Source organism: Oenanthe melanoleuca, chromosome 2 (assembly GCF_029582105.1).
Source record: "Oenanthe melanoleuca isolate GR-GAL-2019-014 chromosome 2, OMel1.0, whole genome shotgun sequence".
In the NCBI taxonomy this organism is placed as follows: Eukaryota; Metazoa; Chordata; class Aves; order Passeriformes; family Muscicapidae; genus Oenanthe; species Oenanthe melanoleuca.
The window spans coordinates 122,163,061-122,183,014 of record NC_079335.1 but is presented as its reverse complement, the minus strand read 5'-3'; the positions used below and the strand labels follow the sequence as shown (position 1 = coordinate 122,183,014).

General features: G+C 36.2%; 1 protein-coding gene across 1 annotated transcript in view; it reads right to left on the bottom strand.

Moving 5' to 3' along the window:
* THSD7A (thrombospondin type 1 domain containing 7A) overlaps nucleotides 1-19,954 on the bottom strand; it is a 254,711-nt gene that overhangs the window by 80,344 nt on the left and 154,413 nt on the right. The window contains exons 5-8 of the mRNA XM_056484539.1: nucleotides 16,060-16,308; nucleotides 14,323-14,504; nucleotides 8,645-8,800; nucleotides 6,122-6,325 (exon numbers count right to left, since the gene is read on the bottom strand). Coding sequence (XP_056340514.1) covers nucleotides 6,122-6,325; nucleotides 8,645-8,800; nucleotides 14,323-14,504; nucleotides 16,060-16,308 — 791 coding nt within the window. The remainder of the gene's footprint in view (nucleotides 1-6,121; nucleotides 6,326-8,644; nucleotides 8,801-14,322; nucleotides 14,505-16,059; nucleotides 16,309-19,954) is intronic.

The window sequence follows — 19,954 nt, the reverse complement described above, 5'->3', positions numbered from 1 at the left end:
ATTAATGTCTCATTAGGCATTGTCCATACCAAGTGCAACTCCATCTTCAAAAATATATGATAAATTGGAAGCAAGGCCTATTGCACTGTCATAAGTGCTAACTGTTTACTGGACCATGCAGATGGAACACTGGCTTTGTTTTATTTATCCCTTTAACTGATATCATCACATCAAACTGCAAGCAAACTATTAAAGATATGCACAAAGAAAGTAATCTATTTAATTTTTTCCCTATAATTAAATTACTACATGTTACATAAATGCTAAAAGCTTCCAATCTTTTATGAAACTCAGTAGTGATATGTCACTTTTCTAATGTCAAGATGAGAGGCAAAAAGGAATTGGTGTCATCAATTAAAGGAGACTTTTTATTGAGAGAAGAGTTATTTATTATCAGACTACTCGGAAACTTCAATGAGATAGTTTAAGCTCTATATAGCATACTGCACTTTTATTTTTCCTTATATTCCTTTATATTAAATAAAACAAATATTGTTACAAATAAATGCATTAAAAGTCCAATGGTCTGAAACATAATGGCCTAAGAGTGTCAGTTTTAAGGTCCTTGAAATTCACTATATTTTACCATCACTAAGAAATTCTTAAATATACCAAGCATCCAAGAAACATATTCAATAGTTCCTTACATTAGCAGAAAAATTAAAGGAAAGGAAGGAATGACTTGGGTATAAGTTTCACAGCCTATGTGTTTACAGTGAAGAACAAAGTATGCATCTTACATTTGATTTAAATGCCTCAAGTGGTCATCCTAAAAGCTGTCAGCAGCAAAGAAGAGTTTTAAACAATGTTGCTATGATATTAGCAAGGAAACAAATATTGGGAAATGATGATTAACACCAACATAGCCAAGTTCCTGTAAGCATAAGGCACTATGAGCTCAAAGGAACTGTCATTAGCTACTGTATTTTTCTGTTAATTGACTGCTGAGCATTGACCAGATTTTGATCTGGGTTTTCTTACAGGCATAACTGAATAATTCAATGTAATTTGAATTTGAATTTGGCTTTTCATTCTTGAAAAAGAACTAAGTCATAAAGTGACAAAAAGTGGTATTTTCTTTTCTAAATAATCATCACAGAATCCAACCAGTCTGATGGTTTCTTCATTCAGTGCATAAAGCTGCACAATAGAAATGTCAGAAAAGTAGACTCTTTAGATGTGGGCACATCTATATGCTCAGGTCCATTGAGTCTCTTATTGTTTCCCATCATGAAAATAAATAACAATCAGACTACTCAGTTAGCATTTGATTCAAACCATAAATATACAGAAAGACCCAATTCTGAAACCAGCCACAATATTTTAAATTAAAATTGTTGCACCAGCCAAACTTAGTTTTTCCTGAAATTTATTATACATTATTTCATTAGCTGCTTATTGTAAGATGATATAAAGCCACAACCAAAAATTTAAGGAAGGAAATTGAGATATTGTTCAGGAAACTATAGAAAAAAATTTAAATTAGATGAAGAACTTTTATAAGATTTACTTTAAATTAAAATTCAGCAAAAATAAGAGAAGAGGTATTTCAGAAATATTTCTAAGTCTTGAGGAAAACAATAAGGCAAATAAAACATAGGATGTTTTATTGCTGAAGTATGGTCTCTTCTGTTAGTCTCACTAGCTGCGAGTAAACACAGATAAAGGGCAGGTATCCTGGAAATATCCTTTGTTCCATTTTGGTCAGTACACTGTTTCAGCTCCAGGCAAAGTAGCTAAACTAATTGGTTTGTAAAGTGTCTAAACTAAACAGACTAGTCTACCTTCTATACCTTTTAATTAATAGCAATACCACTGCTTTGCCCCCAGTATTGCAAAACAGTTAAAATCCTGCAATTTACATCAGAAAATACTGATGCCAGCGTGGTTTGAATTTGCACTTCAGTCTCAGAAAAACCAGACCTGTGTCACCCACCCCCCTACAGGGGCCAGAAAGGAACTTGTGGCGCTCAGCTACATCAGCATGCACCTCTACCTGCACACCTTCAGCAGCAATTCTGCCACTTCAAAGGGTTATACAAATTTACATATGCACAAAGAGCCTTGATGTTGCCATGGCTCCCTCTTTCAAGGCAAGTGACTCTCAGCTGTGAGGCAGAAGATGGCAACGAGTCCATTTCTGTCTGTCCCCTGTAGAGCTACCCTAACCCAGCCATTAGTGAGCTTCAACAAGATCCAGAAGAAACCTGCACTTCAAAAGTGAGACCTGTTTTGTCTGGAGTACAAAGCAGTACAAAGCCCAGCATACTGTAAAAGCTGTAAACCAACTTATTATTTAGAAATTCTTAGCAAATGAGCAAGTCATTTCAGATGACTGTGCGAGGACCAGAGGTACACTACAGTTGATGCCAGGACCTGAGCTACAGCCTTCAGCCCAAACACAAAGTAAAAAAAATGAGTGAACAAGCATTTTAAGGTATTTCATCAGTAGTTAATATTGCAGATGATTATGTCAGAAATTATTTTTCCTTATTAACATATGAGTAGCACTAATATGTCTGTTAACAAAGTGGAGAAACAGACAACTTTCCCACTACGGACTTCAAATAACACAGAGATTTTTGAAATTGTATTTTTCTCAGTCTATCATAGCTACAGAGAAATAGATTAAATTCATCTGTTCTAAAATTACTCTACTGAGTGTGAGCTGTGTTAGTACACTTAGAATAGATAGTATGTACACAGGTGTGTGGTGTGTGTGTGCATGTCTTGCATACACTACCTATACAACAAAAAGATTAATATCAATTTAGTTTTAAAAAGTCATTCTATCATTACCAAAAGTTAATCTGTAGAATTGAACACAAGCAACAGACGCCCAATTCTTAAAATTACAGATACAATTAAGGAATTCTGATCATTTTCTGTCCAGTCTGGGAGCTTCCACAATCAAAAGGCATTTTTTTCACCTAAAAAACTCCATCACAAAATCTCCTGGAAGATTAACCAAGAATATTTATTCTGAAATTGTTCTTTCCACAGTAAAAGAAACTGAAGTTTCATTTATATAATAAAATACATCAAAGTTCATTATAGCCTTTGCAATGACAACCTGGGGCACTGAATGTCATGCTTTTTTCAGCCTGAATGAAAATTCTGATTACTGCCATCCACTGTGGAAAGAGTGACAATCACAGGCCTCCAGCAATGAGACAGGAGGATAACCTATTGTTTGCTGTTGTCTCAAAGGCTCTAATGACTCTTATCTAAACACCAAAATGAAAAGCTAATTCCAATTATATGAAACAACTTCACAAACATTGCTGCTTGATTCTAATTGTGAAGCCAGGTCAAGACATATTATCCCAATTAATCATGTTTAAGATATATAAGAAAAATGCAACCATGCATAGGAAGGGAAGCTACTAATCAGTATTGGGTTTATTTTACATTAAAGCTACAGAGCTTTATCTATTTAGAGTACAGTGCTTATTCTGAGATACACACTCTTTTTCATTTTATAAAGCAGAAGCCAAGGGCACAATATGGGGGTTTTTTTGGGTACATTTAAATCCCTTCATCTCAACCATTCCAATCCAGGCATTTTAAGATTTAAGATTGGCTTAATACCTAATAATAACAAGAACTCTTGAAGAGACTGAAGATAATATTGTCAAGCAAAGATTAGTTTGGTGTGAGTAAACAGCAACCTTATGCAATAGTTAATGCTTCCCATACTGTTTCCTTTCAGGGTCACTTTTACCTGTAAAACTGAAATTAAATTCCCTGTGTGCTACTAAGATCAAAAATACAGCAACATATGATTATTATACAAATTATTTACCCTGTTGATAAAGGTACAGTATTTAACTGACAGTTGATGCAGTCTTCTTCAAGAAGTACTCAAAGGACATTGAATACAACAAATTTCTTATGATGAACAATTTAAACCATGATGTTTAAACAATGGAAAAGTAGCAGTCTCCATACTTTATTTTACTGGAACTAAAGCCTGAAGCTGTGGGGCCTGAAGCAAAACTTGCCTGACTGCAAAGGGTTTCTTGTATTTTGCAGAACAGAATCTAAAAGCCTGCAACAAATGTTTGGTGAAAGACACCACGGATATTCTGGGTAGGGTAGGAGGCAAAAATGCTAGATGGGAACTACCTGGGAAGAGGTGGTGGTGTTTAGAAAGTATTCAAGTGCTGTCTACATGATTTCTAGTGGGTTGGTGCTGTGGGAGGCAAAGTAATAGGATGCTTGAGCTGAGATTGCTGAAGTTGGTCTTTGCTTCTACTGCATCATCCTAATCATTCTCAGGAGAGCAAAGCAGCACACACTTGGTATTGCTGGTGAAGGACACAGAATGTGGTATAGTAGAATAAGAAATTTCAAAGAAGAGCTGGGGCAATTCATTACATTACTCTCTGTTGCTTTTGCACTCTCAAACATAACTGAACACTTATTTTTGTGACTGGATGACTGGGTGATCAGATCTTTACAAAAAAAAGACGTAATTACAATTTGTTTTCTCCTTTCTTTGAAGCTGTGCCCACAACTCTTTAATCTTAAAGACTGACAGGCCAAACCCTGACTTCTCACTCTTTCTGAGGCAGATTACTGATATAGGCAATGTATAAGGCCATATATTTACAGCAATATATAATGCCATATAATTCAGAAAGACAGAGAGACAAGAAAAAAATACTGCGAATAAAAAAGTTAAACACAAGTCCTCAAAGTGTCAAGTGCAAATCCTGTGAGTTTCAATAGAAAATATCATATACACAAGAGACATCTCAAAGTTTAATGGCTCAATTACATGCTCCAAATATACAATAAGTTGTAGTCTATATAAATTATTATATTACAATTTAGAAAGAAATTAGGTTAGATGTGTGAGAAAACACATTCCTGAAAATAAAGGTAAGCTAAACTAATCATAATCTAGAAAAGCAAAAAAAATAGGTTTTTTGCTTTACTGATTTTTTTAAGTATCTTCACAATTATTTAGGAAACACCTTGATTTATGAGGAAAGGCCATTTTTCATCAGAAAATGTATACAAAAAACCTCTGCAAACAGTTTCAGAGTTGTTTCCAAGAAATTATTAAATTTCAAAGGGACATTTTTGGAGTAAAGGACATGAAATACAGTAGATTGAAATGTAATTCTAGGCTAATCTCTTTCTGAGCTGTAAAAATGGTTACTAGCTCTCCTAGGTGTATGCAGAAAAATAAAGCTTACATTCTAACTCTAAGCATTTCAATTTAAGCCCCAAAACTCAATTACAACCCAAAGTCTTCAGCATGAAAGCTCAAGATTTAAATATCTCTATAATCAGTTCTTATTACTTCTGACTGATTTAATTTCAAACTATTTTGTGCAGCTGTTAACACTCATCAGAGGGGTCCTCTTACTTAATCCTCTGCTGGAACTTAGAAGCTGCTTACCATACCACACTGCAGTCAATACAATTATTTTAATTTATATGCTGCTCTAGACTATAATATTACTAATGAATAAGGACTACTCTCACAACAGTAATTCATGAATCTTCAGTAGATTAAAGTATTCTGTAAGCAGCTTTCAAAATTGGCTTTCATGACTATGTCATGCAAGATCTGTTTTGTCTCACAGAAGATAATTGAATAATGGTGGTATTTTTTTTGACCTTTTGAAGAAGCAAGACAGCTTGGACTGCCAACCCAACTCCATAACACACATCAAACCATCCTTTTTAATAAATACATTATTATTTTTCTTCCAGCTATACTTACTGCAATGCATCTTTGCTCACATTCTATTTGTTTCAGGGCTCAGAGGATCAGCTTTGTTAGTGGGATTACATCAGGGAATTCAGTCAAGCCACTGCAGGCATGAATCTGATCTAGTGGCAAACAATAGCTGTTTTCTATTTAATTTTCTGTAAATCACCTCGTGAAGCTTTGAAAACCTACACAGGGTAGGTGAAGGAGCTTGGTCCTAGAGCAACTAGAGATCTCACCCTTCCTCTGCAGTATTAATGGGCATTTATATCTATTCCAGACAGCTTGGTTTTAAGGATGGAGAAAGCTGAGAACAAAAACTGACATCCTTTTGGACATTTTAGTCTCTTCACTCTATCTGGTGTGGACTGCAGTAAGAACCATCCATCTTACCATCGCTGTTGATGCAGACGACAACAGGAACCTGGGTACCAGGGCCACACGGCCTCTCGTTGTCAGGAATGCACTCCTCCAGCCCTGTGATCCTCCAGTCATAGCAGGAGGGCTCTTCACAAGGGATGGCTTCCAACAGGTGAGGGCAGCTCCCTGTTCCTCCTGTAGGCTCGTTGGTGATGCGACGTTTCCTCAGTTTGAAGCCTGAAATGTCCATGAAAATAACAATTTAACTCTAAAATGTGAAGTGAAGCACTTTTTATCTGTCTACATCTAAGTGAAGAGTTCTGTTTCTTTTCTCTGTAAGGCACACCACAGATACTCAGCAGAAAAATTCATTTTAGATAATAGGTAGAAGAACTCATTAAAGAGGGACTAGAGATAAATTTTTACAAATTTCAATATTTTGAGCCTCCTCAGGAGGCTTTGCCTTAAACCCTTGTTTATCATAATCACGCATACTCCAGGAAGGAGACAGAATCATTTCCTGAGCATCACTCTTGCAAGATCCATCTCATTTTATAAATCTGGACTACATTGCTAGGTTACCATTTCTCAAATATGTTGTTTGTTTTCTTCTCAGGTATGTTCCAACAGGAATGGATTATCAAGTGAAACCAGTTTATAAACACTCCCTTCCCTCTCCTACCCTCCAAAACAAAATGGAAGAATAAAAAGACAACCTTGTGAGAAAAAGAAAAACATGGAAATAATCTCAAATCCTATGAATACACTTTCAGTAATAAACATCACAATATTTCCTTGCAAGCATTAAAAAATTTCCTTAAGACTACCTAAACTCATTTTGGAATGGAGAAACTGATGAGCCTTTATGCACCCCTCTCTCCTTTCAGGATGGCCCATTGAAAAAAAGAGAATAAATACAGTCAAAACAACCTAACCAAGTGGAATGAATTCAAGAACTAGTTTGTCTTCTCACATCTTTCACAATCTCTTTTGTTTTATATCAGTTAGTAATATAAAGATATTTTTTATAACTCTGAGCTATAACTCTGTCATTTCTACCAGGACACAAACTAAACAAGACAGTTTTCAAACACATGTGTGCAAGAACTGATTCTTTGAGGACATGCCTCTTAATTCAATTATAGCATTTACTTTAAAAATACATTTCCATTTATGTTCAGTTGAAGTTGCTGCTTTTTACCCTAAATTGAAGAGTTCAGCCAAATTATATTCAAAAGGTTTGGTAAGTCTGACACAAAAGGCTGATATAATTTCAAAAATAAATAACTCCAATATCTACAGCAACAAAGGACGGATGCAAATGATCTGGAAATATGTAGAGAGACATGCTGCTAAAAGTGGGAGTGCCTGTACAATTTTCACATCATTCTCTCAGAAGAACTGTCAATGCAATTATAATGTAAAATGTAAGAATTTCCAGATAAGAGAAAACACTGGCACTTGAGAAAAGATCCCTGCTCATGTGTGCAGAAATAAAGGCTTGCACAAAGTACATCTTAATGTATTTCTATTAGACAGATGTCCAAATCAGTCTCAAAAACCTAAACTTTACCCCAGAAAATGTAGTAAATCTTTCAGGGATGGAACAGCAACAGAAATAGCAGACTACTTGACAGCTGTAGTCAGAGGAGACTTAATCCGATAGATTCGCACAGTGAACTGCTTTTTCCTTCTTGAACTGATCAAGGTTGGGTCAGAGTCCCACAAAACAGCTTTGTAAGACTTGTATCATTGCTGCCCAGACAGAAGTGTAGCTAGTATGCCAGAAAGACCCAGCTAAGCAAACACAGTAATCACAGCTGCTCCTTCCAGTGTACGTATGTGGCTGCCCTTTCTTGACTGTTTCCAATCAAGAAACCAAGCCTGTATTCCCAGCTTTTATCAGATAATCACTTTGCAGCAATAACTAGGCCAGTTTTTCTCATTTACAGCCAGAAGCCCACAGACTTCTAACATGAGGTCCCTGTCACTGTATTCTTGCTTCCCTGTTTTGATATCAGGTTACTACAATCTGTTCTGCATGGCAATAAGTCGTAAAACATGCTGGAATTGGAACCAGCACATATGCCATAAGTAAAACAGCATCACACATCACCAGTGAATGGTGCCATCTCTTTGTCAGATCATGCTTTAGGGTCTAATGGTGAATTCTTAAGCTATTACTGAACTGACAATTTTTGAGTGTCTTGCACACTACACACCTCTTTTCGAGAAGTGCCAAAATTGTGATTTGAACCCACTGACTGTATCCCTGTCAATCTGAGAGGAACTTTTGAAACTAGAATTGACCAGTAAAAACCCAAATTGGTCTTGAGAGCCTAGCAAACAGGCTAAATTTTTGCTACCTTTGGTGTAACAGTGATGTCAGACCATCTATATTTTGTCAAATCTATATCTTAATTCAATGACTTTATTTTGATGCCCAGAGGCACTAGATACACCCTTCTTGGTACAAAATTTAGTGTGCTTGCATAACCCAGTGACTTAGGAATAGTAAATACCACCATTAAAAGGCTCTGTTGAATGTTCACATACCCTTCTTGGCCTGAGGGTCATCACAGCTTTCATAGGTGCAGGGTCCCCAGGCTGACCACGCCGAGGTCTCGCACTCCGTAGGACAGGGAACGTGGCACAGCTGGGAGGTGCTGGGAAGGGGTCCTGTGCACAGTTTACGGTCTACTGGCCTTGAAGCTGTCAAAACAAAGTTAAAATGTTTCTCATATGTCACTGGTCATGATCCTCAGCTCTAAGTGGACAGAACCATCCTTCAGTCAGAAAGGCTGCTATCTCATCATTTTAATCTGGTGACGTAATGGAAAAACGCCTGCCTTGAAAAAAATTGAATGGAAGTCAGTTTAGTCTTTGCATGAACAAAGTCAAATCCCATTATGTGGATATGGGAAGACTGTAGATATTGCAGCACCCTTCAGACCTAGTCCTTCCTTTTGAGGGGCAAATTTCACCACAACAATTATTCACTTCGCATTCTGCATAAATTTGTCCCCTATTTTCTCATTACTTCTTCTCTTAAGAAACTGAACAAAAAGCTACACAAAACCCTTTGCACTTGTATATGTAAGCTATATGATACTATAACTTCAAAGGCCTAGTTAATTAATATTTAAAAGATTATCTTTAAGCTTTAACCTGAAACACAGCTAAAATTATGGCAAAAACTTTTTTCTTTTACTCTAAAGACCACCAAGTGCACACTCAGCAGTAAGATTTGTGCAGCAGCAGCTTTAGTTCAAGAAAGGCTTTGTTTCAGATATGTATATATGGCTTGCATTTGCTACATATATGTCTATAAATATGCATATATAATGCATATATGCAGTTGCAAAAACTGCACAAAACAATATTTTTAATTGTTATTAATATATAGAGACACATGTGATGGCAAAGTCTTCTGTTCTTTAAGGATCAATAACCTGAACAGAAATCACCCTTTTCCTTCTGTACTTTATTCTTTTGACTTCCAGGTAATAAAAGTAACAGGACAATTCTATAAGGTGCCAGAGTAAGGCACAGAACTCTAACTGAAAATGTACCATTTCATTGAAAGCAACATTTTAATTCTCTTTCATAATACAGGACTTGAAAAAATATAAGCAGAGAATATCTGCTAGAAGTCTGGAACATTATTTCACTTTGGTTGATTGAGAAAACATGAAATTCCTTAACTAAAAAGCATTCACATTCTATTCGATATTTTTCTTCATGGGGGAGTTACACCATTAATTTTTGCCATCACTTTTGATGGAAAGACTTTCAGATTAAATAAATACAGTATATGACAAAATATGTTTCTGAAAGATGAGATCAATAACCACTTATAGAAGGTGAAAGTAAACACTAGGCTGTTAAAATACAGTCAAGCTTGTACACATGTGTGTCTGTCTTTCCATTCAGATTTTCTAAGCAGGTTATCTTTGCAGTTTCAGAAAAAGCATCCAATTCTCACTTTTTAAAGGGCAAAATGGAATGAAAAATCCTCACCCTATTCTAGTTTTCAACATTGCCTCTTTTGGTACAGTTTCATGCTGTGTTGCTCCACATAAGCAAGGCATGAAGGTGGCAGATAGTCATTTCATATTACTACCTCTAGTTCACTAATCTCAGGAAACAAACAAATATATAGCCTAATATTCCAATATCTGCATAATGCTATGTTGAAATTAAATTTTATGACTATCATTGAACTTTACAGTAAGTTTGGCATGCATACCTAACATGCATAATAATCAACATAACTTGTAGAAAATGGATATAAGTAAACATAGTTTGCCTGTTGAATTTGCACTGAGTAGTTTCTAATAAAAAAAAGAAAAACAGTAACTGCTATCCATACATTTCTAACCCTAATTTAACTGGGGAATTGCCCAAGTGAGACAATTGAAATTAAGGGTCAATTATACCCCTGAGACACAGTGCTCCAGGGAATAGAGAAAGTGCTCTGAGGAATTCCATGCTTCATCTCTAGCCTTCATCATGACTGATATAGAACTTATCATCACACTAGTTCAGGGAATTTTACTCAGAAAAATAGAAAAGAACTTTAATCAGAATGCTTTTAGCAGTAGCAGTATTTTCATATCACAGGTATCAATAAATCTTTAAATACGCCAAAATGCTTTTCAAACACTGCTTTTAGACCCTAAGTGATGTACAAATGTTCTCTCTTATATTTTGCTTTTACAACAAAAGAATTCAACCACAGGACAGAAAAGTTCTATTTCAGGTTATTAAAAATGTTTTTGTCATTGAGCACTTAGGATGAATTTCATGCAGGATTACTCAGAATTCTTTTTTTGAGATGACAGTAAAATAAGATGCCTGGGCATCCTATGACCATCTTGTTCCCATGAATTTACATAAATTTCTTTCAGCATCACAGAAGTATGATTGAGCATAGGCTTTGATGCTTACTGTTCAGCAAAGATACTCAGATAAGATGATACTGGATGCATATATTTACAGTTTAAACATTGTCTTATTTCTGTCCTTTCATACTCACTTGTGTCAGCAATAAAGATTGTTCTTTATTCCTTGGAAGTAACGTTAAATGCTGATTAGACTGTGTGTAATACTATGAGATCTACGTGAAATTTGACCAAATTTTGGCCCAAAAAATAGAAAGAAAATTTAATGCATTTTCATAATCTTCTCCTTCAGTCTAACTAATAAATTAGATTCAGTTTTCAAGGAATTTCAGGTTTGAGGGTAGCAACCTAAAAGCTAAAGTAAGATTTAATAAGCCATTCCTCAAATCATCTTCTGTATTAGGAATTTTTAGCTGAATATAATTTATATCCTTGGAAAACACCTTGAATTATTGCATTTTAAAAACAACTGAAAAGAAATAGTTCTGCTTTTATGCATTTGCTACATTTATCAAGATATCAAACTCTCTGTCTTTCTCTAAAGACCGTGAAGAGACTAGTGCCCAGTAATGACCAGGCTGGTAAAGAGACTGAATTTATATGTGACTGCATCAGTGTAAGCAGACACAGCTTAATATTCTCTTTCTGGTCATTTGTTACAGAACACAAAGACATTTCTCCAAGTGCTCTCACTCAAAAATCCCAAGAAAAACCCAAGCCCAAAACACATTGTGACCAACAATTAAATATTTTCCTCTTATTTTCTATAACGCTGAATTCTCTCATCAAAAAAACACTAGATAATTCAGAACATTATGCATTCAAAACATTATGCTCTGAGAAGTGGCACAATTCCATCACACATGTAAGCAGTTACCCCGTGTTTAATAGGGGAAAAAAAATGTGAATCTGCAGATGTAGAATAAATTTATGCCCATAAAGGAACTTTCCTCCTCTTTATTCTACATCGAGGGTTTTAAAGGTACTCGGAATAAGATGAAACTGTCCACATCACATAGTAAGAGAAAATTCATGACTAAAGCAATTAAGTAGGTGAATAGAGATGAAACAATTTATGTCAGTGGCAAGTAAATGGCAGAATGACTGTGGCCTCCAGGAAACTTGATTGCCACTGCTTAACTACTACAACCAGTGCTCCTTCTTCTCCCTACTGAACTGAATGTCAGGAGAGACTCTGGTTCAGCTAACTATTAGAAGTTCACATTCTTACCAGAGGCCTAACTTGTTTTTTTAAATCTACAGATGGGACTGGAAACAGCAGCTATGATGAAAGCTGCAAAACCAATGCTGAGAAGTGAGAGGAAAAGCCATCACTAGCTATAATGGTTCAGGATGGAACAGGCAACTGTTCCAGCATCCCAGCTGGCTCATGAACTTCAATAGTTTGAATTTTGGCCCATCACTTTCAAACTGGTCTGAAATTTCCTGAGAACACTCTAATCCATTTAACTATTTAACGATACACAAATAGTAAACAAATTCCCCCAAAAGGGATGTTGCTTCCTTTTCATGCTCTTAATCAAAAGGTCAGGTTGGAGGCCTGAATTTACCTACCTGTTATTTCAAAAGTGATTGATAGCAGAGGTGCAGCACTAGCCTTCGACTTGCTCTGTGACTGACTTTCTGAAATAACAGGGAAACGCCACCATGAGTATATGAGGAAGGAGATCTTTAGAGCAGCCTTACCAAGACAGCATTTGCTACAACCAACAGTAAACTACACTGAGATGAAGGCGTTTCCCCACAGCATCATCTCAAATTACTCAATGTTTTCTATTCTAGGAGGGGAGAGAGAGGGAGGGTGAGCAGAGCAGCACCTCTTCTGCAAATCTGCTCCCTAATGTGGAAACAGCCCAGAGCTCCTTCTTAAACTAAGAACCACTTCACTCCCAGTTTGAGCTCTTGAAAAACTGTTCTCATGTTTATGCATCCAAAGACTAGCTATGTTTTAATCAGCTTTCAGGAGCCTGCAGAGATTACCTCCTGATGGGCTCCATGTATTCCTGTCACAGTCTGATAAGGGTAAATTTCACACACGCCTAATCTGGCGAGACTTCACAGCCTACCAAAATCCTAATCATCATTCTCAACAGTAAGCTGCCACTGGTTTTATTGTTACCTCTCCTTAGCTGGGAGGTTTTTGTAGCTCATACTAGTCAGAGGCATCTAAACTTTGTTCAGCAGAGGCGATTTACTAAAAGCCCTTGGGCAGAGCTGATTTGCATAAAACAAAGAGGCTTGAAAGCTTCCTCTTTAATAAATAGAGATGTGGGGCTGCAGAGCTCTCAAGTCACACCCTACTGATCTGAGCAGTCATGCTGAAATGGATGTTGGCATTAACATTCCCCACAAACTCTACCTCCACGGCAAGTTTGAGAGTACCTTTAAACCACAGCAGGAGCCTCACCAGTCTGCTGCTTGGCCAGCCCTGGACAAAATGTGGTATTACATAGGATTTGCATATTGACATTGTTTTTCCTGAAGTATAGGCTGTGCTTATTTATTTATTTATTTGCTTACTTATTAATAATAACATGTGTTTGTATGACATAGGTAGAGGATAAAATTTAATTAAAAATGCAATTAGCTTAATTCACTGATTTCTGAATCTACAGTGCTGCACTGCTATACAAAAGTAGATATAATGTAAACTATTCAGGTGTTATTCTAAAGCAAGTAGATTACCAAACGAATTAAAGATTTTGTGTTCTAAGTTATTCTCTCTTTTCTTAAGAAGCTGTACAGGCTCCAACAGTGAAAAGAAATAATCTCTTCTTTCTTTCAGTTAGGTAAATAAATACATGAAATTATATTGGTTTAAAGTCCTGAAAGCTATTTAAAAATTTGACCAAATAAAGGAAAAAAAAATCAATTCCCTGAGAATAAAATCTAATCATATTTTTACATTTTTCTATATTGAGCTTACATGCCAGAATTGACATATTCCATCTACACATCAAACAGCACAAGTTCATCACCCTGATGAAGGACACACAAGAAATTTACAGTAGATGGAAAAAAAACAATCTAGGACTTTTGACCCACCTTTTCATGTTCTTTCTTATGGAAAGGTATCCTGAACAGTATTTTTCAGTAGACACTAAAAATTAGTAATTTGTAGGGATTTATATTTGGAATCTATATTTGCAGCACAGAGAATGAAATCCCTGCTGCAGCTGAATTAAAAAATCGCCGTAACTCACAAGGTAAGGAGGCACTCATGGCAGAAGACAATGACTGTGAAAGAGCCCTGGAATGCTGACATGCTCTGGTTTCACACTAATTTAATTGCAGCTGCACCAGGCTTACCTTCCTTGTCCTTGAGGGTGTTCAGGTAGGCGAGGAGGTTCTCGTTGGCTTGCACGCAGTACAGCTCCCGGGTCTGCACGCCCCCTCCGCAGAGCGCCGTGAGGTTCCCCCGCCGCTTGTCCTGCTGGCTCAGCAGAGGATCCACACGGCATTCTGTCCACTCCGTGGTCCTCCAGCCATACCTGCACCACATTTGGGTCATTGGCTCTTGGGAGCTCATGAAGCCATTTCACACAGGGTTAAACTATACAAGCTGAAGCACCTCAGTAACCTCATCAGCTCCATAAAGGGTCTGAGCACAGCTCCTTGCACACCCAGGTGTATTAAATCTCACATTTTATGTGCATGGAAACTTTTATTGCATTATTTATTTTTAAAATCCTTAGGAGGACTTTTTCTGTTCAATTCCTGAGACATACTACACATATAAATATTTTACTTGAGGGAAGAAAAACTTGATATACAGAGAAATATAGTCCATGTTCAGGCAAGTTAACTTTCAAGACTGTGACTCTCAGCATTTGTTTAGAGCTTGACAATTCATATAACCAAAATCCAAAATCCAAAAGAGAATGCTGAGAAACATAAGAGCCAGAAAATGAGGGGAAAACCTCACATCCCACTTTCCCCTCCCCCCACAAATAATCCAAAAAGCGTATTTTTATCTTTGGTAGGAAACAAAAAAGTTTCTTCTGGATATCAAGGTGAAAATATAATTGTAGTTTTTTATTATGATTACAGAAAAACTTTTCAGCAAGTTTTTTTTTTTTTTTTTTTTTTGTTTTTTTTTGGTTTTTTTTGTTTTTTTTGTTTTTTTGTTTTCTTTTTTTAACAGTTAAAAGGAAGATTGTTCTGCAGTACTGAAGCATCCCTGCTGGGTATTGATGAATGATGAGAAGCTGGAAGCTTCCTAATCAGTAAATACACAGCAAAGAAGATCTTTGACTCACAGTTAAAACCCCAATCAGGATTATGAACTGCAAGAAATGCCACAGAATTCCCTAGCTAACAAGTACTTTAAGGCTAAATAAAGCAAAGTGCTTCCTACTGCAGCTGGAGATAAAGAAAGATGATATTTCAGCTCTTAAATGAAAAATATATACCACAGTAAGATGTGTAACATCAAGTGACATTTCTCCAGACCCTGTTCTTAGTTTGATAAAGAAAAAACACAGTTGAAACTTTATTATTAATTTTGATTAGATATGGATTACAACAATCTCCTGAATTGTAAAGTTTTTGCTGTCATTTTTCCTAAACTTTCTTTGCTGCCACTGTTAGCCACTTTCATTTGCCATTTGTGGGCCTTTGTTGGGCTGAATACAAGTCTCACTAAGCCAGTCTGTTAGCTAACCAGATGTTTATGACCCCTTTCCTGTGCTCAACATTCAGTCTGCAAACAGACAAGAAATTCAGAAAACAATGATTCTGGTAGAAATGTAGGGGAAAGATAGCTGACAAACCAATACAATTAATTTATTTTCTTCTTGCCTGAGTCTGTGTATGTGCAAATATTGTCTTTTAAAAACTGAAATGAATGAACATATTATTATTATTCCTGCATTTAGATAAGGAGCTAGTTTCAAGAACACTGAATAAATGAGGATAAAGAGAAAAAGATAAAGCCCTACCTATTATTTCTTTAATAATGGTTTGGTTGATATTCCATCAGCAGGCCTGCATGCCAAATTGAAATTGTTCACTTTAGCAATGGAGAACTGAAATGAAGCAACTTACGTAATGCAGGGTGCTACACCATCTCCCTGAGAAACACACTGCTCTGCTTCCTCTAACTGTGGGCATTCGCTTTCACTGCCAACAGGGAGCTGCTCAATGGTCCGTGATCTCGTGCGGTTCCCTTTGGGGGTTGTCATGTCAAAGCAGGTTTTGGAGCAGGGGCTCCATTCTGACCACTCTGACACCTGGCACTCCTTCGTGATCACACAGGACTGAAAAGTGATGGGCAGCTTTTCCTGATTGCAGAAGCTGTAATGAGAGAGAGTTACAGATTTTAGCACACACATCCACAGACAGTCATCAACTCCTACAGCAAAAGCACTGTCAATGGTTACATGAAAGTCAGTAAATATTTTTAAAGCTGTTAAGTTTTACTCCACATTTATTTGATCCCTAAATATTCAGCCTAAAGGGCTTTTGGTGAAAGCAGCTCAAACCAGACAAATAAGATTTTATGTAGTAAAAGATTATCAGTATTGCCATATCTGTGATCAAAACATTGCCATATCTGTGAATAAAATTAAAATCTAAGTCATCCTACATGTATAGAAATACAACAAAGGAAATACATAAATTTTTCACTTCTTATCTTTTATTTTAGATGTACTCTTTTTTTTTCCCCTTGGAACTATGATCCAGGTAAGGGAAGATCAAAAACCAAGATGACTAAAGGTGTTTGTGCAGAGAACAAAATACTCAATGTCATCTTCTCCTAATTTCCAGATAACAAATGGTTTAAAAATACAGTGGCAAATATAGTGAATGCTTGGTTACTAATAACTTACTTTGATATTAGTTGGTATATTGCCACAGTGATGCCTCATGGTTCAAGCAGGGAATGATCTCTAACCTAAAGTGAAGTCTTCCCTGCTACCCATAGTACTTGTTTCCTGTTCCTTATGAATGCCATCATTTAATTTTCATTTTCTATCTGATTGCTTCATTCAGGTATTACATATGTTACCAGCAAGATTTTCTCCCTCTAAATCATTCTTCATATCAAATTTTATATTCTAACTAAAAGCTAACATTTCTATTGTAAAGTTTGATTCACAATAGAAAAATGAGAAATAGAGAAGGCAAACTACAGTTAAATTGAACATGACTTTACTTCCTTAATTACAATTACAACATAGATTTTTATCATGTCTGGGGTGGAATAAAAATCTGGCTTCTGAAGCAGTTAAATAGACAGGAAAAATATTTGACAAAACATATAGACCCATTGATCTCCCAAAGACACATTTTAGTGACTGGAGAAAAGATACATTCCTTTTGGATTCTAACATGGGCAGTATTTGCAAATTGTTTTGTAGAACAGATGAAGTATCCTCCCCTCCCAAGTTCCCATCCAATGTGACACCTTTGAGGGCAGAATAAACCAACCTCTTCACACTCTCTGTGACTGGGGCTGAGTTTAATTATAGATACATATTGCCAGGGAACATGCACAAAATTGCCACCACAAAGTAGCTTTGGTGAGGAGGGAAGAGGTTTACTAATGATGTGCAACAGTCCATGGGCTTTGCATCTATTTCAAAACTTATTTAGGAGAAGTGTTACATGAGAAAGGCATAAAATGCTTGTTACTATTTCCATATCCGGGCATGAAGAAGACTCAAACAGAATTGTACCATGTTACTGCTTATTTATGATCTTTAACAAAAATAAAACAATAGAGTTAAAGGATGCCTCTCTTCAAATAGGTACTTTTTTCCTTACTTGCTTATTAAAACCATGCACCACTTGCAGTACTACATAAACACCAACAAGGAACTGATACTGTAAATCACCACTACACAACCTCTTTTCTGTTATGAATACTGTGAGAGGGCAGAGATAATTACAATTAGAAAAAGAAGAGTCACACAAGCAAATTAGCTGCTATTTGTTCTTTTAACACTTGGTTTTCTTTGGGCAAGTTAGAGAAACAGTAAGAGCTAACTGGAAATGGCCACTGTCAAGAGTTTTCCTTCATATTGCAGGCAGCAGAAGAATATGTATTGTACTCTAACCAAGTAAGGAAGGGAAAAATCACTTTCTTCAAACTTTATTTTACCAGAAGAAACAAGCAGACTGATTCTAAATCAAAACCTGGGAATATGTTTTTTAAACAAAATAGCTTCTTCTATGATTGGTAGCTAATGCTACAGATTTGATCTCCCAAATGACTGCAAACAAAGCTTTTTTTCCATGTAAAGCTCTCTGTACTTTTTGATGGATTTATGTGTCTTGTTTAATCATGCAGACTTGGGGTAAATCTTCTCACAGGATAAAAGGCAAATGGGCAAGTAACACAACAGAAAATAAAAACAGAAATTAACATCCAGTGAATATATTCAAAGGACAATGCCTCAAGTTTTTTGGTAGGGAAGAAGGAATTACACAAATTGAACTAAGACTGTGGTTTGAGAAAGTATCGTTTTAGAAAACAGATATAGTGGGAAATGAAGCTTAAGGTATAAAAGCACTTAAATGACACGATGGAGAGAGAAAACATTCCCAAACAAAACAAAACAAAACAAAGTAAAACAAAACAAAACAAAACATCACAGGATGAATAGTCCCTATTGCTATTAAGTCAACAATAAACCTATTCCTTACCTCAAATACATAGATTAGACAAAAGAAGTAAAGAAAAAGGCAATGCTGGTTCAGAGACTAGAACATAATTACTGCTCAACCTCTTGTGAAGACATGTGGTCAAAAATTTGTGTCTGCTCACGTTCTGCAGCCTCGTTTGTGCTTCTACAGCAATAAATAAAAACTAAATATCACTTAAGAATTAAAGATGGGAAGGTTACACCTAGGGATTTCAAAGTAATTTATGGGATAATTAAGGCTAAAGACGGGGGAGAACAAAGGTTAACACATAAGCCTGGAGCAAATCACACCACAGTACCACCATTGTACATCTGTGTACAAATGACCAAGTTGAGCAGTTGAAAGAACTCTCTTCAGTCAAAAATAAGCTTCAAAAGATGTGAAAAAGTTAGATTAATCACAAGGAAAAAAAATCTTTCTGAGGAATCCTAAAGATATACTAGAGAATGAAAAATACTTTTGCAACTTTAAAAAATCAGGGAAGAGTGATTATATATGCCAATGACCTGTATGAGTGTTTATAATCTCAGTCTCAAAAGTTGTCTTTTTAGTGGTGTAGAAAAGCCATGGAAGAGACCATTGGAATTTCCTCCTCTGCAAATTCAACTAGACAAGAAATGGGTTTTTCTGATAAATTTTTGCAATAGATAAAGCCATGCATACTGCTTTAATGAGGCCAAATGCATGACAGTAGGACTGACCTCTAAATTCATGCAAGTTGAATGGAAAAAATAAGCAGGATCTAAATTAGGCAGTAGGACTCTGCTGGATTAACATACTCCATACATAACTTGTACAGCTAAGAGATATTCTGCTTTTGCTGGTGTTTCCTCCATATCAGACTGGACTAGCAATTAGAAAGAAGAATTAATGAGAAAAGATGAAGAGCAGCATCAGAATGGCTGGGAGGTTCTAACTATTATCTAGCTAATAATCCATGCAGTAGGAAAACTGCCTTGGCAGTAGCAAATAAAGGACAAAAGTGGAAAGATAGCAAGCACTCAGTCACACCACCCCAAGATACACTCTGGTTTTCCAGCAAACTATGGCTTACAGATTTTGGAACACAAGCTGAATATTTGCACTGAAGAGTTTATGGTGCTCACCTCCATGAACGAATATAAATGCATCCTAAAACTAGGTAAGATTTTGGTATGTACATCGTCTTAGAAACAAAATGTTAAACACCTTTTTTACTGACAAATAACCATAGATAGTTACTTTTGCATTATAAGTGCTCAGTTAATTTAATTTTTTGACTTCAGGCCTTGGATAACTCTATTTGTGTTCT